Source organism: Xylona heveae (assembly GCF_001619985.1).
Source record: "Xylona heveae TC161 unplaced genomic scaffold L228scaffold_1, whole genome shotgun sequence".
Taxonomy (NCBI): domain Eukaryota; kingdom Fungi; phylum Ascomycota; class Xylonomycetes; order Xylonales; family Xylonaceae; genus Xylona; species Xylona heveae.
Window position 1 is genome coordinate 1,016,897 of NW_017264193.1, and position 23,222 is coordinate 1,040,118.

A 23,222-nucleotide genomic window follows, 5' to 3' on the forward strand; every position below is an offset into this window, starting at 1 on the left:
GTTGCGTCGTCTTCCGTCCCGACGTCTCTTGATCGGCTTTCGCTCCAAAATACTGCCATCCAGTTTCCATTCAGCTCTGCGCTCTTTTGACTCTCCCATGGGCTGCCGAACTTGGTCGAGTTCGCAGGCAACCCAGGGCCCTCAAGGATAAGGATGATCCTTCGGCCGGCCAGGCATCACCAATTGGTGCTGAACTCTCTCAATTCCGGCTCTGTCTGCTCCAAATGCCTGTTCAACTTAAACACAACTCGTCCCTCTTCGCGATTAAGCACCCGCTCATTCTCCGCCCTACAACCTCGATATTCCAGCTTCTTCACTTCGCGTGCTATTTCGTTCAGGTCTGCTGAAGCCACCGCCCCTACGAGACCTTTGCGAAGAGGATATTTCTTGTCCAATGGCTTTCCCGACAAGATCGGAACCGCTACCGTTGGGGTTGCCGCGCAAGGTCAATTCCGCTCGAAGACGACAGAGGGCGGAGCATCTTCACCAATAATAAATAACCAACAAGCACAAGCATCTGCAGAGGCTGCAGCGGACGTCAACTCTAAAGCTCACAACACTTCGGAAGAGCTCCCTCACCGACGGCGCAAGCGGCAAAGGCAATCTGAAGCAGAAAAGAATGCGTCGACAGAGGACAGCGACACTGCCATGCCTCTCGATGCATCAGCACGCCTCTCGACTCTCTCATCAACACTCCCTGTCCATTCTTTTCGGCGTCGGTTCACAACGTACCTGGCACTTTCGAAACCCCGACTGTCTTTTATGATTGTTCTTACTACAGCGACCGCATACAGCCTCTACCCGGTACCGGCCTTGCTTTCACCAGCAACGACTTCATCCCCATCATTATCAACCCTTACTCTTCTCTTCTTGACGGCTGGCACTGCACTGTCCTGCGCAAGCGCCAATGCATTCAACATGCTCATGGAGCCCGAGCACGACGCCAAGATGAGCCGCACGCGAAATCGGCCGCTGGTCCGTAACCTGATTCGGCCCCGTGGAGCCTTAATTTTTGCTGTACTGAGTGGGGTTGTCGGTGTGGGCTCGTTATATTATGGTGTCAACCCTACCGTCGCGTTCCTTAGCGGCCTCAATATTTTCATCTACGCCGGCCTCTATACGCCGATGAAGCGGATCTCGGTAATAAATACCTGGGTAGGAGCCATTGTCGGCGGCATTCCCCCTTTGATGGGCTGGGTTGCTGCAGCGGGGGAGAGCGCCTCTGGCAACGGCGACTGGAAGGAGTTGCTCTTTGGCCAAGGTAGTGCAGGAGGTTGGCTCCTTGCGGCATTGCTCTTCACTTGGCAGTTCCCGCACTTCAACGCCCTCAGCTGGACGATCCGAGAGGAGTACAAATTTGCAGGATATCGTATGCTGGCGTTTGTAAACCCGCGCATGAACGGCCGAGTGGCGTTGCGGTACTCGCTGCTGTTTTTCCCCATTTGCTACGGGCTCTGGTATGTCGGTGTTACAGACAAGGGGTTCTTATTCACTAGCAGCTTAATCAACGCCTGGTTGGTACGCGAAGCATGGCGATTCTGGAGGCTCGAAGGGTACAAGGGCTCTGCACGGGCTCTCTTCTGGGCTAGCGTTTGGCATCTTCCCGTACTTATGGTCCTGGCCATGGCGCATAAGAAGGGACTTTGGGAACGGGTATGGAAGAGTGTCACAGGTACTCCGGATGAAGAGCTCGACGATGACTGGGACACGGACTCGACAGAAGCCGAGGAGATCGTCGCCAGCGTAGAATAATGAATTTTTGGAGGGCCGAGCAACTCAGCATTCTTGTTAATATTGTGGCAATAGCCGGCGCAGCGAATACAAAGCCATGCAACTCCACTCCAGCTTCCATTGCCACCGTCTTTTTCCAGCAAAACTCGTGGGATGGATTTGATATGCAACCCTCAACCCTAGACTAATGTCTCATTGGTCTGGATTCTGCTTGGATATAGCACGGGCATATACGTGGCAGACATATATCAATTGTATATAGCTATTTTCTTTTTCGGCTCCTTTTCGCCTTCTGTTTAATAGGTAAAATCATAAACCTGGAACTGGTTTCAACAGCTCAGATTCTGCTTTTGGTATACGTATCAATGATACAACAATGCTAATTTTCAGCCAGCATTGCTTTTATCAACTTTTTTTGATTATTAGCCAACGGCGTGAGATACAGTTTCTCAATAAGGATGACTTTACCATTGTTGCTTGCAGTGAAACTTCCCCACTGTAACTTGTGCTCACCGCCTTCACCTCGGCTAGAGCCCTGAGACAATTCTGCCACCCTCGTCCCTCTTTAGCTCTACTCTCCCCGCCATCGCCGCCTTATGTGAACGAGCGAATCTTATTCTTGCTCCCTCATTTTTTGCTATCCTCTTCCAACATTGACACGCAAGGTACGAAAAGCCCAAGGATTTTCTGTGGTTCAGCATTTTTACTCTATTAGTGTATTGTCTGCTAACGAAGTGACAGAAAACCCCCACTCTGTCCTTGACCAAACACCCGACACCATTTGAGCTCCTTCCACGAGTTGACCTAGTTATCGTCACTGTCGCATCAATACGCCCTTGGTTTCTTGATTCGAGAGAGCCACCTATCAAACTAGATATAAATCAGAATGTCTTCATCTCAAGATACGAATGACGCGGCTCAGAAAGCCAAGGAAGCTGCTGAGCAAGCGGCCCTGCCCTACAAATGGACGCAAAACATTGGCGATGTCGACGTGACTATTTCTGTGCCTGGGAACTTGAAGGGAAGAGACTTGAACGTCGTTATTACAAAGACGAGTATCAAGGCGGGCGTCAAAGGACAGGATCCTGTTTTGGAGGTAAGGTGAACTCGTGTTTTTGGATGGTAGTCATATTCTTGATACCCGATATTGGTTTGGGGCCATGCGAGATGATTATTCTTGGTTGCCTCTCATTGCATATCGCAAGTAACATAAAGTATGCACAAAATGTTCAGTTCAACTCCATACTCACCACATTAACTTACAGGGCGACTTCCCCAAACCAATTCACGTCGACGAATCAACCTGGACGCTCGAAACGCTTGGCGATGGCAGCAAGGAGCTCTCCATTCACCTCGACAAGGTCAACAAGATGGAATGGTGGGCACATGTCGTGACGTCTGCTCCCAAGATCGACGTGTCCAAGATTACCCCCGAGAACAGCAAGCTCGGCGATCTGGACTCAGAGACGCGCAGCATGGTTGAGAAGATGATGTTTGATCAGCGTCAAAAGGAAATGGGTCTGCCTACGAGTGACGAACAGAAGAAGATGGATATTTTGAAGCAGTTTCAAGCGCAACACCCTGGTGAGTCCTGCACGTATTATACACATTCTCGTTATCTATCCAATGGTTATTTCTGTAATGTTTTCATGTCCTTTGCGTTACTGTTTTGTATCCCTCCTCGGCCCTCTCTTTCTCTTACTGGCTGTTTTGGCTGGCCTTATACTTGCACTTTGCTGACGACCTGGCTTTATAACTTCAGAAATGGACTTCACCAATGCAAAGATCAGTTAAATTGAATATGAACCGAAAATTGAGGACGGCGGACTATTAGCAAGCATGCGTTATTATAAAAATTCAAACAGTATTTAAGCAAAGCCCACTCTGCGCTACAGGTGCTCTAAAAATGCAGTACGAAAAAAAGGAATTCAAAGAAGGCTAAAAAAAGGTTGCAACAAACAGATACCAATTTATGTATTCGAAAATGAAATTCAGCCAGAATGTGCAGGAACAGTATCACTATTCATGGCTCGATCAATCGTCTGATATTTTGGAATTGCCCGTCTCTTTCCTTCTTTAATCCGCGTCTTTCTGACTGTCTGAATCGTCCGACGGAGAAATCCAGTCGTCGTCATCATAGATTCGATCGCCCGGCCGGCCAGCCCAATCGGAGAGCGGCATGGTGTTTCAGCGCAGAAAAGTCACCAGATGCAATCTTCTTTGCGAGGAACAAAAAGCATTCGCGGACCGAGACCTTCTCCCGGTAGTCTCCTGGCACGGGGTCACCGATCTGTTGCGAAGGGGTGTGATGCCAAATTGTATTTGAGTGCCAGAGCACCCATCGGCCTCTTTTTCTCGGATCCGGCTCCTGCTTGAAAAATATTGTTTGATTGTAGGTGGTGAGAAAGCCGAATTTTATTTTTGCGATATACATGTACCGGGATATCTGGCCTAGAGACACGGTATTAGCCTCGCTTTTTTCCAGATTACGGACCGATCTGTATGATTCGACTCACCAAGATATCGCCTGAGTCTTTCTTGCGGTTGAAGCATAGTACTAGCAATATTGTGCCTCCAGGGAGTTTTTGCTTCGCCGACGAGCTTGAGGAGCCCGTCGCCATCCATCACGACGATATCTGGAGTATCGCCGCCCATACTGACGTCTGGGCTAGCCCTGTAATCGCCAAACCAAAGGCTGATATCCAAGGTCCGGAAGACGGAGCCCATCACCTGGCCGACATGTTGATTGAATCGACCCACAATACTGCTTTCGTCTCCGCATATGATTTGCTCGCGATCAAGGCTGCTCTGCCGGTTTTGTGCTGCATAACCTAAAATTTCCGCGCTCCATGGTGTTGAACGAAACGTGCTTCGGACTTCATTTTCGAAGGCCGTCCAGTGCACCAATGTGGCCTTGAATTCTAAGTCATGAGTGGAGAGAGAGGTCGTCTGGGACGAACCCGTAAGAAGGTCTGGAAGTCGGGAAGAAATAAAGTCCTGCGCTCTCAGTGGAGTCACCATGCTTTGATGATAGTTTTTCAGGGAAAAGGTGGGGGCGGGTTCTGCCACAAAATGGAATCCTGGCTCAACGTCTGTATGAGAGGCCAGGGATTTGTCCGAGACGGCGAAATGTTGGGCTGGGCTGACAATGAAAAATGTTGCAAACAGCAGGAACTTCTATCGTTCCTCCCCCAACATGAGTCTTTCTAATGTTGAGTTTATTCAGTATATCAACTCTTGGTGTCTTCTTTCAAGGTTCTGAAAGTTTAAAAAAGCAAAAAAATATACACAGTTAAGATGGATGTTTTAGCAACTACAAAGAAGTGTTTCAATTATCTTTTGGTAGGTACATGTGCTTAGCAGATAACTCTAGCAAAATACTAGGTATTCATGTTAGTATAGAGTACAGGCATAGGTCTAAGAATAGAGTAGAATATTCTTTTGGAAAGAAGCTGCTTTATTTTATACTCTAGTTCTAATTATTTATAGTTTATCAATAAGAAGGCATAGTAATAATAATAATAATAATTAAAATAGAATCTTATGAAAATGAACTATAGTAAATATATTGAATGAAGTAACAAGGACTATTATGTTGTTAACTTACTTGCTTGGAGATTATGTCATAGGTAGTACCTTCTGTTTATGGAAGTGTCACCCTCGCACGGCGGCTGGCTCTACGGATTAGACCAGAACCGACCGAACATGGCTTGTTCCAGACCCTTTAAGCGCCCAGCATGTATACGAGTAGACCCTTACAACAGGACAAGTACTTCCTACTACGTAGTGCCTTCACATAACTAGACGACACCAAAAGCCAAGCAAGTCGGTCCATTCATGTGACTGGATTGGCTATACTGCCAACACTTTACAAGGGCAAAGTGTCCACGGAATGATGAAAGGATGAAATTCTCTTCCTTTGGCTTTGCGAATTAAATTTATCTTTTTGATTTTTGGTGAAATACCTAGGCATATGAGGTAATGTATTGGGATTTTGGGGGGCCATGCATCAACTTCGCCCTCGCACAGCTATAAATCGGACTCTTCCTTTCATTCTCTCCGCATCGCAGCGACTCCCCAATCCTTCTTACACGTAAAAAACAAGTTGGAAAATCGCTTTTGCTTGGCTCCTCCAACATGCGTGTTCGCTCTTACATTACTTGGTTCGATGAGGTCGAGTTCATCGGACGAGAGATTACCTTTACTGAGCCGTTTCCCTCGACCTGGAGGCTTGAGCAGAAGCTGAGAGAGCATGAACGTTTTGCGTCTGAGGACGATGTTAAGTCGGGTCTAGACTGTGAAGCTCAGGCCGTCTTTGTCTGTTCAAGGGTGGCGGGGCAGGTTCCGCAAGAAGCCATTGTGAAAATCCGGTTGCAGTACGTACTACCTAATTATTATTATTATTATTATTGTTCCCTTCCCAATCAGTTCCTTTTTTTTCTTCTCTTTTTCCACGTTGAAAGCAGCTTCTGAACCATGACATTACATTAGGATCCCTTGGATCGGTACCGTAAACGAACCGCCTCACACACGAGCCAAACAAGCCAAGTCTGATTGGACCTTCTTTGCGAAAAGGGAACTTGAAGCGCTGTCGATTCTCAAACACAACAACTGTTCTTCATCGCCGGCCTTGCTGGGCTGGAAAAGGGAGGAGCAAGATGCCCACATGTGGGTTCCTGGCGGATACATGCTTTGTATCTTGATGGAACGGCTTCGGGGGGTAAATCCTGAACCTTATTATTGGGGATGCAAAATGGATCGTGAGGAGCGCGACGAGCTGCGAGCGGCGTTCAAAAAGGCCTATCTGTATGTAGCTCTCTTTGATTGACACACTCTTTTCCTAACACTTAAATTACAATCCAATCCGACATGGGTGGTTTGTCACCTTTCATTGCGAAAGAGAGAAACACCGCTGCTGACAAACAACCTGTCAATCTAGGGAATGCGTTGCCTGTGGGGTTGTGCACGGGGATTGCGCCATTCGGAACCTTGTTTGGGACCGCGAACTCCAGAAATGGTGAGGTTCCCTTTCTCATTCTCTTATCTCTGCAGAGCTGCGCAAGAAGAGTTTTTGTGATTCCGAAAACTAGCAGCTTTGGGCATTCTTGTAATTGTCCTATGTTGTCTGTCGCACTATCACTGACCTTATTTTTGGGGGTTCTGTACTAGCTACCTAGTGGACTTTGAGATATTTTACCGGCCATCGAAGAGACTGGGGAAATGGCAGGACATTGACTATATCGAGTGGAACCTGGCAGAGTGCTCAGATGGAGATCTTCATGATATGTCTACATGGAAACTATGAAACATCACGACTGATACTGGCGGATGGGACAAGGGAACAATTGGCAGGGAAAATGTTCACCACCGGACGGAGTCCACGGAGTTATTAACGAAACTTTATGCCATCAATCTATACATCCAGGAACACATGTCATCATTTGGAGCTGTGCTAGATTTTGGTTCTCTCTCTCTGTCTCTCTGTTCTTTCCTGTTTTTTTTTTCTTATCAATGTAATAGAAGGGACGGGTCGGACGACTATTCCGGGACCCCCCCAATTCTCTTCCCTTTCCTTTTTCTTTCTCACTCCGCAATCCCTCTTTCTCTATGCTTTTCGGTGCTCGGTGCTCGGTGTTCGACTAATATTATATCGCACGCACGACGGTATGAGATTCTAGGAAATTCATTTTTTTTCCCTCACCAGATATCATAGCGCTGTATATTCTTCATGGAAATGCAAATTAGACGAGAGTGGGAAATGGAATCTTAAACGAACCGATTTAATATTGATAAAAAAAAATAAAAAAAAAAAAAAAAAAGAAGAAAAAAGAGAAGAAAATGGAAAACTAAAGCCAAAAATGACCATGCATGACCACGCCGCCATGACATATATATTCTATAAGATATGCCTTTGTATAAACTGGCTTGATGCTCTTCTCTAGTAGAGCTGGAATTTTCAAATGTTCCAATGTTACAACGATCTTTTCCAAACTAGCTTCGCTTCATGTGGTATATGTATATAAAAAGAGAAACATAGTATAAAAGATAGAAACCGAGGGGGGGGAAGAAGAGAACTATGTACAGACGAATAAAATGGGGGAGATATCAGGAGGATATTTGAGCCCTACCTTCCTGTCAGAATTTTGTTGTAGGAGCGAGTGGGAGGGACGGAGAAAGGGGTGGGAGGTAGAAAACGAGAATGATTCAGAGAAAAAGGCAAGGGGGAAGAAAAGGAGAAAGCGAAAGAGAAGGAGAAGGAGAAAAAGGATAGAAAGAGAAAGTGAGAAAAAAAACTAATAGGTATATCTAAATGTAGGATTCTGCACATCAGTCAGATCCTGGACTTCAGTTTCTTGAACATGTGCGAGGTCGTCCTTTTGGGTTTCGGGGGAAGACCCAGCAGAAGCAGAAGCAGCGCGGTTCTTGACAGAGTTTTGGTAGACGCAAATGATCCTATCGGACATTGGTGTTAGTTAACTGCATTTCTTCAGAGCAAATACAGAGGGACGGCGGGCGGGCATACCAGTACAAAATACCCATGCCAGCCATGATGCAAAAGGCGCAGAGCATGGCACCAATGCCGAGCTGGTAATGGGGTTTCTGTGATGCACGGAAAAACTGGGGACCAATGATATTGCCAATGGCATAACAGACAGCGACCGAACCAGAGACGAAACTCTTCTTGGTCATGCCGGCCGTGTTTGACGACTGGAGACTGAGCATGAGGATCCAAGACGGATTATAGAAGCCCATCAAGTAGACGCCCGTAAGAGAAGCGTCTCGGTGCAGAGTTGGATCGAGAAGACGAATCATAATAGCACCCGCAAGGGCCGGGAGACAGGACAAGACCCACAAGAGGCAGCGGATATTAGGGACAAAAAAGGTGAGCACGGTGCACGACACCTGGGCGATAAAAGCGACTGCGGCCTGTGGGCTAGCCATGAGGGCAGTTTTCGACGTGGAGAAGCCGTATCCCGAGATGATGAGGGGGTTAAAGTTGGTCACACCGGCGTTGGTAAGGGCTTGCGCAATGGCAAATATCACCATGACCCAGTACTTGGGATCCGCAAGGGCTTCAAGGACCTGCGATAATTTGAACGATCGGTGCGTGTTGACTCCGGTCTGGTTGGCGGCGGTGCGCGAGAAGGCAACTTGCTTTTCTTCCGCGGTGAGGAACCAGGCGTTTTGCGCACTGTCAGGCAGAACGAAAAGCGTGACGATTCCGAGAAACATTGAGATGGCGCCGTAGATGATGAAAATGTACTGTTGGTATGGATAAGCCTCTGTCGCTCATGATAACAACCACTGGAAGATTTGTCACGTACTTTCCATGTTGACAGGGGACCGACAATATGGCCTATGGCGTAGCTTAGAATACCACCGAATATCTGGAATTTTAATAGTTAGAAGCTGTTATCCTTGTCTAGCTTCTTAGAAACGGAGATACGGGAGAAGCCTAAAAAAGGAGCGGGAGAGGTGGACACAAAACGCTTACCCCAGCAAAAGTATTCCACCAAATTGCAGTGCGCAAAGGTTGTTCCTCCCGGCGGTACCAGACCGAGTTGAGGATTATAAATGAGGGGAGCAAGCCTGCTTCGAACATGCCCAGGACAAACCGCGCTGCCGCAAGACCGGCAAAACTTTTGGCGCCTGTCATGCAGCAAAGAACCAATCCGAAGCCAATAATGCTCACGCCAATGTATTTGCCAATTGGGACCTTGGTGAGAAGCCACATGGTCGGAAACTCCATGGCAAGGTATCCAAAATAGAAGATAGAACCAAGCCAGCTGTACTCTTGCCCTACCAAGTGAGCATCTTTCTGCATTCCGTAAATCGCAGCGTACGCCAATCCATTCTAAACCGGTGAAGTTAGCCAATGCATCACTGAATTTCTTTTTCACTCTTCCTTTTCTTCTCGTTTGTCAAGAAATGAAGCAAAAAGATTCGTCCTCTCTTGCAAATGTAGTAAAGAAATAGAGTGGAAATACCTTGTCCAAGAACGAAAGAAATTGAGCGATAAAAAGTATTGGCAATATCACAAGATCAATCTTCAGAAGCACTTTTCGACGAAGTTTCCTCGAAATTTCATCCACATTTGCAGGTACTAGGCCAGGTGCTATTTCTGCCTCAGAAACCGGATCAGAAATAGGGCCTTTGTGGTCTTCAGACATATTTTTTTTTTCTTTTTCTCGGAGGCTAGTGCCCGCAACGGTCAATTGAGATGGATGATAATCAAGAACACTTTGAACAGTAACGAGTGAATGAAGGTATCATTTGAATCAGAAAGGTAACGCCGGTCGGTGATATTACTGGCAGCTCCGGTGCCCTATTGATGAAAATGATGGCGGTCTCCATGCTGCTAATTATTAAAAAAAAAAAAGACGGCGCAATGCGAATTTTCAATCTATGATGGTGACAATCTTTTGCATCACCATTGCGCATTCTCCATCGATCTTGCGTGATGAACCGATAGGGCAGGCGATAGGTGTAGTCCGAACTAGTGAGGGGTGATGTCGGAAACTATAACACTTATGGGTGGAATTCCCACATGGTCAGCCCCAAGAGTTTGGGTCACTTACTCTATAGGAACATGTGGTCGACCCTCGAAACTCAACTCGCGACTCGGCCTCGTCCGAGCTCCCCCACACGTCAGCTCGGAGTTTTGCTTCATCACACAGATAAACTCTTGGAGATAGGCGTAGCCTAAAAAAAAAGCAGTATCAGGGTCTCATGCACCCCTGTAGAATAAATAAGCCATGGACGTCTCCTTCCGCTTTGACCGATAACGTTCAATTTCCAAAAGTTTCCTTGCATTCTCCTTATCTTCTTTCTCCCAAAAAGTAAAAAATTCGCTCTGTGAAATATTAATATTTATCATGGTTGCATCTCAGTCCAATCACGACAATACTCCCCAGGCCAAAGAGCATGCGACTGGGAACAATCATGGCAATACACATGCCGTGGTACCTAATGAAAAGAACGCGAACATTCTGGTACTCCCTCTCCATTGGGACGGATGAACAATAAATCGCGTATCATTTGCTGACCATGTGTAGATTGGCATGCGGGACGGCGTCACAGGGGAATTTGCTCTTTTCCCCCGTCAAGAGGCAAAGATTTCCGTCTTCGACTCGAATTTTCTTGTCGGTGATGGCATATGGGTAAGATTGATTTTAGTATAATTTCCTATAGGGTTTTAAATTGACTCGTGCAACCTGCAGGAAGGAATCCGCTCCTACAACGGTCGCATTCAATTTGCACGGGAGCACATTAATCGCCTCTTTCAAAGCGCAAAAGCAATGTATATGGACCTTGGAATCTCCAAAGCCGGGCTGCTCGACCTCATCCATGACACCATCGATGCAAACGGCATGCAAGATAGTAAAGACGTTCATATTCGACTTGTCGTAAGTCGAGGCTTAAAATCCACTCCATACCAAAATCCTTCAGTAAACATCGGTCTTCCCCTGATCGTCATCATCCCCGAATACAAGAAAGCAGACCCGGCGTCAAAGGCCCGCGGCCTGCGGCTGATAACATCGCACATCCGGCGGGGCCCGCCTGATGTCAAAGATGAGATGTGGAACCACATTTCAAAGGCAACAGACATCCAAGCCTGTATTGGTGCAAACGTGGTGGGCGCAGACGAAGCATTGATGCTCGATCCTCATGGATTTGTCAAGACCTGCAACTCGGTCAATCTCTTCATTGTACGAGACGGAGAGGTGTGGTCGCCAACACGAGCGTATCAGATGCAAGGCATAACCAGAGCAAAGACCATATCCCTGTGTCGCGCGAACAATATCCCCATTGTCGAAACTGACTTTACTTTGACCGAGACTTATGGCGCTGATGAGGTATTCTGTACCGGTACCTTTCCAAGCCACATTCCTGCACTCGAGGTTGACGGACGCATAATAGGCGAAGGGAAACAAGGCCCTATCACAACCAAGTTGCAACAGCTCTATTCGGAGCTTGTCAAATGGGATGTCGGTCGTTCAAGAGAGGAAATTCGCAAAGAGCTACAATGAGCAATGTCATTGTTTCTGAGAATTCATGAACATGAGGAATTAGCCATTATCCTTGTAGACCATAAATATACGCATTGTGTCGCATTCCGAAACTATTGAGGTTGTCTTGAAATTTCTTGGTGCAACTTTTCAATATCCGATATGAAAGCGCTCATCCATGGATCCGTGGCCTCATTGTCTTGTCTGCCATAGCTCCAGTCAAGGTTGGAGAGTAATTGATCCAGGGACCCGTCCAGATCAACGTCCATGGGAACATTGCTTTCGGTCATTGATGACATGTTCGGAGCTTCTTGGCGTAGTTGGCGCGTAGCAATTGTTATCCGTGTCAGTTTGTCAAAGAGTCCAAGGTGCCGCCTCGAATACCCTGCCTCGTTGCATGTATGCTCTAGTATCCTTAGACAAGACCGAGCATTTGCAATTATGGTCTCGTCGTCCATACTGGTTGTTCTCCTAGCGAATTTGTTAGACCGTTCCTGTAACACAAAGCCTATAATGAAAGCAGCTTCAACTTGCCAACCACAGTAGAGCCAGCTGAGCCCACTAATAAAGACATCATGGAATAAATTCCACGTTATCTTCAGTTCCTTTTCATCTAAAAGCTCGGTCCAAAGTGTAATTGCAGTGCTTGAAGCTGACAAGCAGGCTTGCATATTCTCCTGAGCTGGCAATGGAAAAGAAGGAGATGGTCGGTTTAGTAACAAGGAAGCAAGGCTATGGCGAATTCGCAATTCCTTATTCTCCCGGGATCCGATTGGGGTGTAAAGGTCAATCTCCTGCTCCCAGCGCCTCAGTTCCGTTCGGATATCCTCGGAGACTTGGCGAGTTGCCTTTAAGCTGAGCGACGGTCTCACTCGGGGACGTGCTATATACACAGATTCCAAGGTATCGCCTAGAATCCGAGTCAAGCGGAAGAGGTGTACTGCAGGTATGATGCCCATGCTCTTGAAAGCTGAGGCATATTTGGCCTCTTCATCAGTCAACGCGTCATCTGCATTATTCCTGGGATATGGAGTATCAATTGCTTGATTTCGAAGTGACAATGTTCTCCCGAGAGCCACGGCGATTGTCCTAGTCGGCCTGTTAGTATGACACCACTCGTCACTATATGAAGCAACAGCAAACCTTTCTAGCGCATACGAGCACCACCAAATCCTGCTTCTCAGCTCTCGTTCCGAGGCGTCAATATCTCGTCGAGGATGGTTTCGATGGCAGCCCATAGCCTGCGCAGAAGAGATGGCGAACCGGCTTAGCTGCCAAAGATCTTCACTCGCACTCGCCGTAGGGGTCCTCATCAGCCACAAGCAAATAAGAAGAGTTGCCTGTAGCGCTTGCAGAGTTCTCCTCGATCTCATCTCTGCATAAAACCTCGAAGATGTTGCAAAGTAATCGGAGGGCGTAAATATGTCAGGTGGCATAGCACGATCCATTGTCTTCCTTCCTTCAAACGATCCCAGGGCCAAGGTAATAAAGACGACAAACTTTTGAAAGGCATCACATCGATTTGGTTCCGTGAAAATCTTATCATAGCCATTCCTTAACGAAGGAAGGTGGAGGATTGGCCACCACATGTGCACACGACCAATATAGTTCGATAGAATAAACTTGGCAGCCCTGCGAGATGGCAACGCTGCGAGCACTGGACGCGCCTCTGTGCAACGGATTTCCATCGGATGAACTGTCAGTGAAGCCATTGGATCGTCCAGATCTTTCAAGTCTAGCTGGGAAAAGAATATTTTTGCAAACGTAGAACCGGCAGCACTCCCAACTATGCAAAAACAGTCAACTCCGCATATGATGTCAAGGCTGGGCCCACAAACCATAAGTCGATGTCTCAAAGCCATGTTTTCCATCCAATGTGAGACAACCAACCTCTTCAGCAATTGCAGAAAATTTATCTCCTTGAGGAAGCCGGAATCGACGGTCTTCATCAAATCTTTCGCTCTCCTCTCCAACTGAATCAGATGTATGCAAATTTGGCACATGCTCAGATTGATACAATCGCAAATGTCTCTCTAGCACTGAGATCCGTTGGTGTAATGCCTGCACAGTTTCATAAGAGTATGATATGCAGGACGTGATATTGCAAACAGCATCCTGCTTCTGGCAACCTCCGCACTGGGGAATTTGCATATCACACTGCCATAGAATCAGCTCAGGCTCCAAATAAAGAAGGAGGAAGCATGAAGATTATTAATTTTTCATTTCATGCTCACATGACTCAGAAGAAAGGAAGCAATCTAACCTTCACCTTGCGGGCATGGCATCTATTGCATGCACGTGTAGCGGTAGGTTTAATCTCGTGTAAATTGGACATAGGATGCCCGTCGAAATCAGAGATGGGCTCATTCATACTTTGTAGAATCACAAGTCGGCAATCACTGAAAAACGAACAAGAGTTCAATCCATTGGCAATTCGATCGTCGTCGTTTCTTGTGGACGATTCCTATACGGCCTGATTCGCTGTGTTAATCTGCAAATCTAGCGATAAATAGATGACACGAGATATTTAGATACCTGGAGATTTGTATATCTTCACTATTGAATGATAAGAACAAGAATAATTGCAGTATTATTGAATCGAAAAGGAACAGCGCCGAAAAGAATGATAAAGTCTCCAGTGATGGTTGGACCTAAAACTGATGTGAGTCTTCGGTAAACGGGCAATAATAGTCTACAGTTTGGAGCGAGGGGGTAGTGAGTGCTCTGCCTTTGCGTAAGTTCGCTTGAGAACGGCGAGGCTTGCCTATTAGTTCGCTGTAAGATTCGTTAGTTTACACTCCCTCCAGTGAAACCAAAAAAAGTCCCTTACAGCTAAATACAGGTAAAACTGCTTTATCTAATACTTGTATTCCCACTATCATACCTATTGCTTATATATCGAATTCACCTATCTACAACAACAAATAAATATGCAAAAATGACAATAATTTCACCAATCAACTTAGTATAACTTCTATATGGCACAAGACAGAGTATAGCAAGTAGCCAAACCTGTAAAAATTGTTTGGCCAGTTTTAAAGAATTTTTCATATATAAAGGTGGAATCTAAAATAAAATAATCAAATAAAATCAAAACCATCCGACTAGTTCTGACCCGTAGTATTGCAGCAGCAGCAAGATAGATATTTCTCTATCAAAGTTTCTATTTAATGTTTATTTCAATTAATTCAAAAAGATGATTATTTGAACATATTCTAGATTGAGTTGAATACAATAAAGTTAGCTGTCCCTGATTGTAACACGCAGTATACTCTACACACACTACAATTTAGGAGCAATTACACCAATTCACTGTCCAGTGGGACTCAAGCTAACGAAGCACTATAACTACACTGTTCTTAACTAGGCCCAGTTCATGAGCCAGGATAAAACAGAAGCCATCTTTTCCCATCCACCCAGTACCGGACCGATTGTTCGTTAAACTTTTTGACACAGATTTAGACAAGCATAGTTTATAAAACCTGTACAAGCCCGTCGCCTGATCCCAGTCACCTAGTTCTATATTGAGTGTCACTGCTCTGGTGGAAGATACCGTACAAGCTGTGGAGCCGTATATCTGATCCCCTTTCTGATCTAATGATGATCTGTCCTTATCTACCTACGGTAGAGAGGTAAATCATTCATCTTACGGCACTCAAAGGGTACCAGGGAATTGAGTTAACTTTTAGTGATGCGACGATCCCACTTCCCTTTTGCACGAAAGTATCGCTTAACTAATTTCCAATTATAAATCCCGGTATACTATTATAAACAATATTATCCATACTTATTGAGTAAGCCGGAATGCGAAGAAATTTGATGATCAATTATACCTAACTATAAGGAGGACCCGTCAGTTTACCATGGGATCTACCTACCTACCAGGTAATGACACACCATTATGGTACTGCGCAAGTATACAGAGGCACAGTCTCCACTCTATCGTCAAGTTTACGGTACGTGTACCCACAATTAGCCGTCTCCCGTGGACATCTAAGATGCCAAAACATGCTCAGCAATAACACCAATACTGGTACCCACACTTGGCTCACATTAAATACTCTGTAATTGCCGATGAACGATGATCACTGCCATAAAAACAACATCTTACCCATGCCTAGTCTGTCCCAGTACCAAAGTTTGAAAAACACCGTCTCCACAGCCCATCCGTGTCCTAATGCTCCGCCTCGCTCCCGTCATTTCCACCACCGTCGAGATCATTTTGCATAGCTCGAGACTATTGTAGGCTTTGTGGCAGGATTGGTCACTATCAACGATCCGAAAAAAGACCTTCGTCGACCTCGGAAGGCACTCCAAACCTTCCATAATCATCATCATCATCATCATCATCATCATCATCATCATCGTAGAATAAATGGGGGGAAAGGACATTTTTTTTGAGTGATATCAGCTGATCAGTTTGTTGTGACTAAAATCATGGAAGTTTTGTTGATGATGGCCATTTTTCGTTGAGGATACCTCCGTGGTTAGATGATCGTCGGTTCGAATATCAAAGGGTCTTCTAATTGCCCTCCACTATGAGCCCCCTTGTTAGTAATCCCTCCCTGTCTAAATTCGATCGAACTTCCCAAGCAAAAGATTTGACATTTCTACCCTTCCAACCATCTTAGTCTTCGAGATATCTCCGACAGTCCTCCGGATCATACGCAAGCATCTCGTTTCCCAACGCCACTTTGTCGGTGACTGGGATTTAACGATCCAATCTGTTGGACCCTCGATGATGATGCCGATCAAGTACAAAGCAATCACGCTAAATCATCTATTAGCGCCAAAGGAAAAAAAAACATAGCTTTTCAGTCCGCTTGCAAGTATACTCGTAACCTCATGTTCGCGAGGTCTGTCTTTCATTCTCCTGTCCTTTTAGTTTCTGGTCTTTGTGGACCCCGGCAGTCAGAGTCCTGGGTTTTATACCTGGTCAATATAGGACTGTATCCACAATACTGTATCTGGTATTGGTCTTCTGTTCCCAGCGGTGACGCTTGGTCTTGACCCAAAGTAGGATCTTTTTAGTACCCGTACGGACACCTCATGCATTGCGCCAAGTGCTTCTTGTTGCTAATGCTCCGGAGACGGAGGCATGGATTCCGCAACTAAAGCAGCAATCCGGCACGGCATCGCACTGTTAGTTCGACCACATAAACCGGTTCAATCTTTGCGCCACCTGCATGACACCAAAGCTCCATCCGTCCGTAAAATTACCTAACCAGGGAAAATTGTTACTCCGTGTCTGTCATCACTGATTCCTTCCCGCGGGAATCAATGCTCCTTCCCGCGCCTATAAACACTTCTTGGAATTTTCTGTCTTCTTTTCCGAGTCTTAAAACAATCCCGTCTAGTGTTCCTGATTTGGACGGACAGATGAAGGCTGGGAAGGCTGCCGCAAGCACTCTTGTAATTTCGATAAAGCGGCGACTAACGTATGGTTGACGAGGAGTTAAATGGTTAGTTTGTAGCGTTGCTCCCTTTGTTCTGATCACCCGTCGGATTTTGCTTGCCTATGACGCTTCCGCTCTTGTATCGTCGCTCTTTTGCCTCATCCTGACTCAAGTTAACTATCCCCTGTCTGCTTGTTACTGCCATGTAACTAGCCGGTTCTCCCTTGACCCGGTTTCCCGGTTATGCTGTTGCACACGGCACTCTGAACGAACACGATCGCCAGCAACACACGCATACTGCAAATGTCTTCTTTTTGAATGTCATTGTCTTTTTGCTTCCTTCCGATTGACCCATTCTGAACCCTGCAGCTCTCCGACTGGATTGCCTTTTCTTGTCTGCAGATAAATAAGCAAGTCAAATAATCCCTGAGATTCACACACAGATTGATCTGCAGGTAAATTCCCGGACTATTTTAGTGGCACTTGGCCACACACAAGGGGAGGAAGACCTCCTCTCTAGACCCAAGCGATGCAAGTGGCTCGATGCTCTCCCAACTAATAGAGCAAAAGTTCTAAACGACAAAAATGAAACACGATTGTGTGCAAATTAGAAATAATATAGTAATACAAGGCTGAACTATTACTATAGTATTGTACGGAGTAGTCTGAACAGGTACCGATAGCACCCGGTAAATCAACCGATGAACCGGTGCCGGACCTGCGGACCAACCCACCAGCTTAGCGAGGAAATAAGAAGTAGCACTGGAAGGCGAAAGAAAATGATAGAGAGGCAGGAGGACAATCGCCGATGAGGCGGGGCACATGAAAAGGACCCAAAAAAAAGAAAGAAAAAAGAAAAAAGAAAGAGAAAAAAAAAAAAAGTTTTAAAAGAGGCGGTCAGCGAAACGGTCAAGCTAACATTTTTCGTCGCAGATATTATACTGCCAAAGACAAGCTAACAAGCGAATGGAAAGGGTTGACAGATGATTTCCATAGAACGTATCGAGTAGTATCTCTTGTATTTTGAAAATTGCCCCGTGTCACCCTATTTTGTTCAATTGATAGGTGTATGACGCGTGGCTCTTATACGACGAGAAATAGGAGAGTGACGCAATTTCAGTAATTGGTGGCAAATGGCCGAATCGACTTGCGGTTGTGATTGGAAGTAAATATGACAATGACAGTGTAAGATGTCGCAGAGAACGTAGAAGTCGCCGAGACACTATATCGAAACATCGGGCCTTCTATGACCCAAAAAGAATAACGCCCGCAGAGGGTATCTGGAAACTGAATGGAAGTGCTTGTGCAAGCGCAGCACATGTGGCAAAGGAGATACTAAAAGAAATATGAAGAAGAAATGGACACTAAAAATGAAGGGAAAGAAGTATAGACAGCAAGAGAACCAGCATCATACGAGTTTTGTTTCGATTCTCTGCGCCAGCCTGCTGCGAACTGTTTTGCTCCACTGCAGCAAACAGACATGGCGTACAACGCATTGATACATGAATAATTCTTGCGAAAGCAGAATGATCAGGAGGTCCCGCCCCGGCGTATGCAAGAGCAACGAGAACTGAGAATAAGGACAGATATAGGTAATAGTAGGCGCTATGAAAAATTCAAGCATGAAAGAAGTTATTGTTGTGTGGAAAAAAAAAAAGGGACTCGTAGAGCTGAACAATGAATATATGAGTTAGTCAAAAATGTACTCCATCGCGCCTTCAAACCGACGCAAATATTGTGAATCCATGATAATTATACAAAGATAGGAGGGCTGTATGTATATTAATACTCCTTTACTCTAGCGAGAGCTAGGCCCAGCTTGCCATGCCCGGTCGAATGGTTTGGGCGCGTATGTTTCGAAAGTATTGCTGCTTGGAGGTGCCGACATAGTCACCACAGGTCCGCGACCAGCGACAGAATGGGCATCACTTGGCTCCGGCGGAAGCACTGCTCGACCATATGTAGCAATCTGAGGTGGAGGCGCGGGGTGCGGCGGTGGAATCGATGGTGGAGGAACTGTGACTGCCAGATTGGCCGCAACTAGAGATGGAATCGGAGGCGATCCGGCGTAGCTCAATGATTGCAAGCTGGCACTTCGCCGGGCTCTTCGGTCAGAGTCCCCTTGCAATTGATCTGCTTGCCAAAGCATGCCTGGTGTCAGAGGACCAGAGGACTGGAGCATCCGTCGCTGACGAGGAGACGGTGGTCGTGGAACCATTTGGCCCTTTCCGCCAGCGTCGTAAGCAATCTTCCGAAAATGGTCTCGCTCTTGCCGATAAAAGTCTGCATCCTCCGCCAGGTCTCGTACTTGCTGCTCCAGTTTTGAAATCGTGTGAGACGCCTCTCGCTCTTTCTCTTTTCGCCTTTGCCTGAACCGTGCCGATGCGCCGGCGTTTCTTCTCCGCTTCTCGTCTGCCACCCTCGACGCTGCTTGCACGTCTACTGGCACTTGAATGGGTCCTTGGTCTGTCTCTAGTGTCATTAGTTGGTAGCCACTCTGTGCTGACGGCATCATTATGGGTCCATATCGACCGTCCGATGCTGGCGAAGGGTGAGATGCAGGGATCGGTCCACCGCTGCCAATGCCACCAGTGGCTATATTATATTGGGCAAAGGTCGATGGAGCAGAATGAAGCGAAGGTGACGTGTGAGGTGGTGCTTGGCCAAATGACGGGTATAGCGCTGGTGGACTCGCGCTTCGGGACGGGGCAATAGGGAATACTTCACCACTCCGTCCTCCTCTGGGTGACCGTAGCGCAGGAGCAGCTGGAAAGCTCAAAGATTGCTTAAGGCGACCAGGTGGAGAAACTGGTCGCGTGAGTTCCGGAACTGAGGTCGTCCGGTGCGTGTTGCTATGAGACGCTGCTCGCGGTGACAGGAAAGGTGACTGCTTGGCATCAATCGATGCCTCAGAGAGAGGCGTTGGCCGCAAGCTCACAGTTCTCCGCGCTGGGGAAGTGGGCGCGAAAGGGCCCTGCTCTGCTCCACCACGAGCGCGGTCAACTCGGCTTTGACGAACGTCCGACAACATGGTGGATTCTGCCTCAGGACCTGAATTGGTCGAGAGACGAGGTTTAAGGGCCGGCGGTGGCTCAGTCTCCAGATGCGCTGCACTTCTCCGTAAGTTGTTCCGCGGTGCTGAAGTTTCCGGTTGTGTGGGATTGAGCATAGAATGCACCCCTATGGAGCGTGGCGGTTTGTCCAAAGCGCTCCTTGTTCGAGGAACAACAATATCTGGTGGTGCCTGCACGAGTCCCGTTGAAGGAAGCTCAGCTGAGCGTTGCGAAACGGACCCCCGGCCGGTTCTTCGGTCTTCCTCATCTTGAGCGGCTAGACTTCCCGGCCGAAACAAAGGAGTCTTCGATGAAACTTCTAGGTTTCTAGAGCCCAAAGGCTTCTCCAGCGTATTTGGCGTGGCCGCCTTTCCCGACATCAAAACTCGGTCCTCGACGCGGTCCCAATCCTGAATTTCGTTACATTGACGCCGTCGTGTTGTATCGCGGTAGTTAATATTGTCGTGAAAACGAAACAGAGATGTATAGCCCTGTGAGAATCGGCGGTCGCCTGCAAGAGCTTCCAAAGAATATGGGCCAGGAAAAGGATGACGAAAAGGAAGAACGGGGGCTTGCGACAGGGCCACGTTGGGCGACAAGGGACGGCTCAGCACCGTCAATGAAGGATGATTTGATTTGACCTGTTTCGGCGATCAAAATTACAGAGTGATGGCAGTCGGTTGAAAAACCACAGTAGAAATGCTCTGCACAACTTCAACGGACGCCAATGTAATTATGCAGGCGAAATATAAACGGAATATAATACCCCGACAGCGTTGATGTCGAAATATGTCGTTCTGTCTTGTTTTTTCTGGGAACACGTGAATCTGAACGGTGCTTCCGAAGATTGAGAGTTCGAAACCCAAGAGAAAAACCTATTGAATGAGAAGAAAGATGACGGTTCAACCAGACGAACTTCGATCAAGGATCATTTCCCGTGTGTGACTTGGATGGAGGGCTAGTGATATACACGCAGGCGAAGCTCAAAGCAACATAGCTTGCTTGCCCTTGCGGTGAGTGGAGGATGACACAAGCGGTTTGAACGTTTCCACCACTCGACTTCGCAGCTCGATCGTCTACTTGAAGGTTCAAACGCAGGGCAATTGTAGTGGGTCCCGGTAGACGGGAGGAAACGGTCCTTCGCGGCGTGACTGGCCAGAGCAGGTCCTCTATGGTGTGACAGGATCCTCGAGGTAGGAGAATAATAATGAGAGGAAGAGAAGAGCAAGCCCACTTCCTATTGGGGACTTCTGCACGAGGCACGAGGGCGGAAACAAGGAAAGTTAAAGCAGGTCCACTTCCGCGATGCCGTGTTAGGAAGAGGGCGTGTAAGTCAGTCGAGACACTTTTCTCCAGCGAAGAGGCGCGGTAGCACTATTGTACCTTAGGCCCCGTACGAGGACCAGGGATAGTACCATGTACGTGATGTATACAATCACCTGGGCCAGCGAGTGTGTAGACAGTAATGGCATCTTGGTTCAGGGACGATCTGTAAAGCAGAGGCCGGTAACCTAATTGACATGGTTCAGGATGAGCACAATTCGGTAGCGCAGGTAGCGCAAGTATAGCATCGACCGTCATGTCCTAAGAAGGCACCGTCCGCGGTTACCAAGATTCCAGGACATCCCCTGCTGCTGTAGCCTCGTCCCTATATGCTGGTACGGGGCGACTTAGGAAGCAACTCGCCGGTCATAGAGGCACCAAGAGGAGCACCCCTGTGCCTGGATGGAATATGGCCCTTGCTCGTTGGCCTCAACATCCCCGTCTCCAGTCACCAACCTGGACTGATTACGCTTAGCCAAGGGCACAGAGAGTGCGCTGGAAGCCGACGTGGACGAGCCAGAAAGCAGAGCCGAGGCTAGTGTCCATCATTCTTGCCACAAATGGCTCTCATGGGCTGCGATCAGAACGACGATGCGACACTACACAGCCTGCCAGAATTAGGTGGGTCCGCTTTTAGACTTTGGGTCCTTGACGGTTGCCCTGCCCAAAAACCGGTCGACATTGGTGACGATGATCCCCGCAGCCTTTCGGATAAACCCGACCCTCCATACGTGCAGTATTCGTACGCTCTTGTCTGGGAAGTTCGCGGCTGTCTTGTGCCCCAAGTAGAGTACTAGGCGAAAGAAAAAGGAGCTCTGACGAGAATGAAGGTCGAGATGAACTCCAGAGTAGGTTTTAAAAAAGTAAGAAAAACTCAGAGCTGCGCCCCACATTCAAAACAGCTTCCCACCTGTCTTGGCTCATGTCCTTGTCGGATCCTTAATAAAAGTCGAAACCTTGCTGACCGAATAGGGCAGCTGCTGCAAGGATGGAGAAAGACGCCGTAAGAGCCTTGACAACGGCCTGAACGAGGATATGAAACGTGGTTTGCTTATGATCCGCGCCATATACACGAGTTATCTCTGACCAAAAGTCGCCGGTATCCCGGACAAAGCTTGGGTCAGCGGACCTGCACAATGCCGTATCAAATAATTTACGTCAGAATAGATACGTGCCAACAGACCAGGTACAGTGATAATAATGAAGGGACTGTGATTCAAGCAGGCAGCGAGGAACGGCACGAAATGAGCGGAAACTGGGAAAACCAATCAGGGAATTCAGGTTCTAGTCCGGTTGGTACTAGCCTGGGGTCGTCATTGATCGCTGGATAAAAAGGGATGGATGGCCCCCCCGAGAGAACAAGGGTCCCGGCCGTGTCATGAACCAGGCCAAACGGCTCAACGGAAAAGCGACCGCGGGATACACTGGTATACGGATACGCTGGTAGGATCGTGCGTGATTGCGAACCAGCGGGTCCGCCAGACCTAAAGCTATGTTTGTCACGCCGCCATTTTTGCCCATGGCGGAAGGGTTCCATATTCAGGTCGCTGCTGCGAAATTGCCTTGTACCGAAAGGGAACTTCCCTGGACCACATGTTGGTAGTCTTCTTGCATCGCCCTGATGGGCGGATTGACAATGCAAGATTTGCTCGTCACCAGCAGCGTAACTAGGGTGCAGGTTCAGGGGTGTGTGCGTGAGCCGAAAATGC

At 47.3% G+C, this 23,222-nt stretch overlaps 8 protein-coding genes across 8 annotated transcripts; 4 read left to right on the forward strand and 4 right to left on the reverse strand.

The window, feature by feature from the left end:
* Positions 1–7: 7 nt before the first annotated feature.
* On the forward strand, positions 8–2,070 carry L228DRAFT_242631 (mitochondria protoheme IX farnesyltransferase). The gene has a single exon (XM_018331489.1). It carries the CDS (start codon positions 154–156, stop codon positions 1,750–1,752), a length of 1,599 nt encoding a protein of 532 aa, XP_018191753.1. The 5' UTR covers positions 8–153; the 3' UTR covers positions 1,753–2,070.
* Positions 2,071–2,617: 547 nt separating this feature from the next.
* Positions 2,618–3,525, forward strand: L228DRAFT_251954 (CS-domain-containing protein; the record flags this gene model as incomplete). Its single annotated transcript, XM_018333660.1, has 3 exons — positions 2,618–2,827; positions 2,997–3,315; positions 3,494–3,525. The coding sequence occupies 3 exons, from the start codon at positions 2,618–2,620 to the stop codon at positions 3,523–3,525; spliced, it is 561 nt and encodes a 186-aa protein (XP_018191754.1).
* A 2-nt stretch (positions 3,526–3,527) lies between these two features.
* On the reverse strand, positions 3,528–4,972 carry L228DRAFT_242633 (hypothetical protein). Its single transcript, XM_018331490.1, has 2 exons — positions 4,248–4,972; positions 3,528–4,182 (listed from the first exon to the last, which is right to left on the reverse strand). Exons 1-2 carry the CDS (start codon positions 4,750–4,752, stop codon positions 3,866–3,868), a joined length of 822 nt encoding a protein of 273 aa, XP_018191755.1. The 5' UTR covers positions 4,753–4,972; the 3' UTR covers positions 3,528–3,865.
* Positions 4,973–5,619: 647 nt separating this feature from the next.
* Positions 5,620–7,511, forward strand: L228DRAFT_242634 (hypothetical protein). Its single transcript, XM_018331491.1, has 4 exons — positions 5,620–6,107; positions 6,223–6,537; positions 6,671–6,748; positions 6,901–7,511. The coding sequence occupies exons 1-4, from the start codon at positions 5,869–5,871 to the stop codon at positions 7,034–7,036; spliced, it is 768 nt and encodes a 255-aa protein (XP_018191756.1). The 5' UTR covers positions 5,620–5,868; the 3' UTR covers positions 7,037–7,511.
* A 90-nt stretch (positions 7,512–7,601) lies between these two features.
* On the reverse strand, positions 7,602–10,218 carry L228DRAFT_254780 (MFS general substrate transporter). Its single transcript, XM_018333850.1, has 5 exons — positions 9,720–10,218; positions 9,227–9,586; positions 9,057–9,119; positions 8,255–8,994; positions 7,602–8,184 (listed from the first exon to the last, which is right to left on the reverse strand). Exons 1-5 carry the CDS (start codon positions 9,900–9,902, stop codon positions 8,025–8,027), a joined length of 1,506 nt encoding a protein of 501 aa, XP_018191757.1. The 5' UTR covers positions 9,903–10,218; the 3' UTR covers positions 7,602–8,024.
* A 289-nt stretch (positions 10,219–10,507) lies between these two features.
* Positions 10,508–11,771, forward strand: L228DRAFT_279440 (D-aminoacid aminotransferase-like PLP-dependent enzyme). Its single transcript, XM_018335685.1, has 3 exons — positions 10,508–10,724; positions 10,788–10,892; positions 10,953–11,771. The coding sequence occupies exons 1-3, from the start codon at positions 10,608–10,610 to the stop codon at positions 11,760–11,762; spliced, it is 1,032 nt and encodes a 343-aa protein (XP_018191758.1). The 5' UTR covers positions 10,508–10,607; the 3' UTR covers positions 11,763–11,771.
* Positions 11,772–11,804: 33 nt separating this feature from the next.
* L228DRAFT_242637 (hypothetical protein) lies at positions 11,805–13,590 on the reverse strand. Its single transcript, XM_018331492.1, has 3 exons — positions 12,885–13,590; positions 12,276–12,830; positions 11,805–12,212 (listed from the first exon to the last, which is right to left on the reverse strand). Exons 1-3 carry the CDS (start codon positions 13,451–13,453, stop codon positions 11,855–11,857), a joined length of 1,482 nt encoding a protein of 493 aa, XP_018191759.1. The 5' UTR covers positions 13,454–13,590; the 3' UTR covers positions 11,805–11,854.
* A 5,345-nt stretch (positions 13,591–18,935) lies between these two features.
* L228DRAFT_235307 (hypothetical protein) lies at positions 18,936–20,570 on the reverse strand (the record flags this gene model as incomplete). The annotated part of the gene is made up of 1 exon (XM_018330706.1): positions 18,936–20,570. The coding sequence occupies one exon, from the start codon at positions 20,568–20,570 to the stop codon at positions 18,936–18,938; it is 1,635 nt and encodes a 544-aa protein (XP_018191760.1).
* Positions 20,571–23,222: the final 2,652 nt, after the last annotated feature.

Coding starts and splice junctions, on each gene's coding strand:
- L228DRAFT_279440 (XM_018335685.1), top strand. CDS start 10,608: ATGGTTGCATCTCAGTCCAATCACGACAATACTCCCCAGGCCAAAGAG. Junction 10,725..10,787: donor AAAAGAACGCGAACATTCTG/GTACTCCCTCTC, acceptor GACCATGTGTAG/ATTGGCATGCGGGACGGCGT. Junction 10,893..10,952: donor TTGTCGGTGATGGCATATGG/GTAAGATTGATT, acceptor TGCAACCTGCAG/GAAGGAATCCGCTCCTACAA.
- L228DRAFT_242637 (XM_018331492.1), bottom strand. CDS start 13,453: ATGGCTTCACTGACAGTTCATCCGATGGAAATCCGTTGCACAGAGGCG. Junction 12,831..12,884: donor TGCTCGTATGCGCTAGAAAG/GTTTGCTGTTGC, acceptor CAGGCCGACTAG/GACAATCGCCGTGGCTCTCG. Junction 12,213..12,275: donor AGCTGGCTCTACTGTGGTTG/GCAAGTTGAAGC, acceptor CAAATTCGCTAG/GAGAACAACCAGTATGGACG.
- L228DRAFT_254780 (XM_018333850.1), bottom strand. CDS start 9,902: ATGTCTGAAGACCACAAAGGCCCTATTTCTGATCCGGTTTCTGAGGCA. Junction 9,587..9,719: donor TTCTTTCGTTCTTGGACAAG/GTATTTCCACTC, acceptor TCACCGGTTTAG/AATGGATTGGCGTACGCTGC. Junction 9,120..9,226: donor GGTGGAATACTTTTGCTGGG/GTAAGCGTTTTG, acceptor TTAAAATTCCAG/ATATTCGGTGGTATTCTAAG.
- L228DRAFT_242631 (XM_018331489.1), top strand. CDS start 154: ATGATCCTTCGGCCGGCCAGGCATCACCAATTGGTGCTGAACTCTCTC.
- L228DRAFT_242633 (XM_018331490.1), bottom strand. CDS start 4,752: ATGGTGACTCCACTGAGAGCGCAGGACTTTATTTCTTCCCGACTTCCA. Junction 4,183..4,247: donor AAGACTCAGGCGATATCTTG/GTGAGTCGAATC, acceptor CCGTGTCTCTAG/GCCAGATATCCCGGTACATG.
- L228DRAFT_242634 (XM_018331491.1), top strand. CDS start 5,869: ATGCGTGTTCGCTCTTACATTACTTGGTTCGATGAGGTCGAGTTCATC. Junction 6,538..6,670: donor GCGTTCAAAAAGGCCTATCT/GTATGTAGCTCT, acceptor CTGTCAATCTAG/GGAATGCGTTGCCTGTGGGG. Junction 6,749..6,900: donor GACCGCGAACTCCAGAAATG/GTGAGGTTCCCT, acceptor GTTCTGTACTAG/CTACCTAGTGGACTTTGAGA.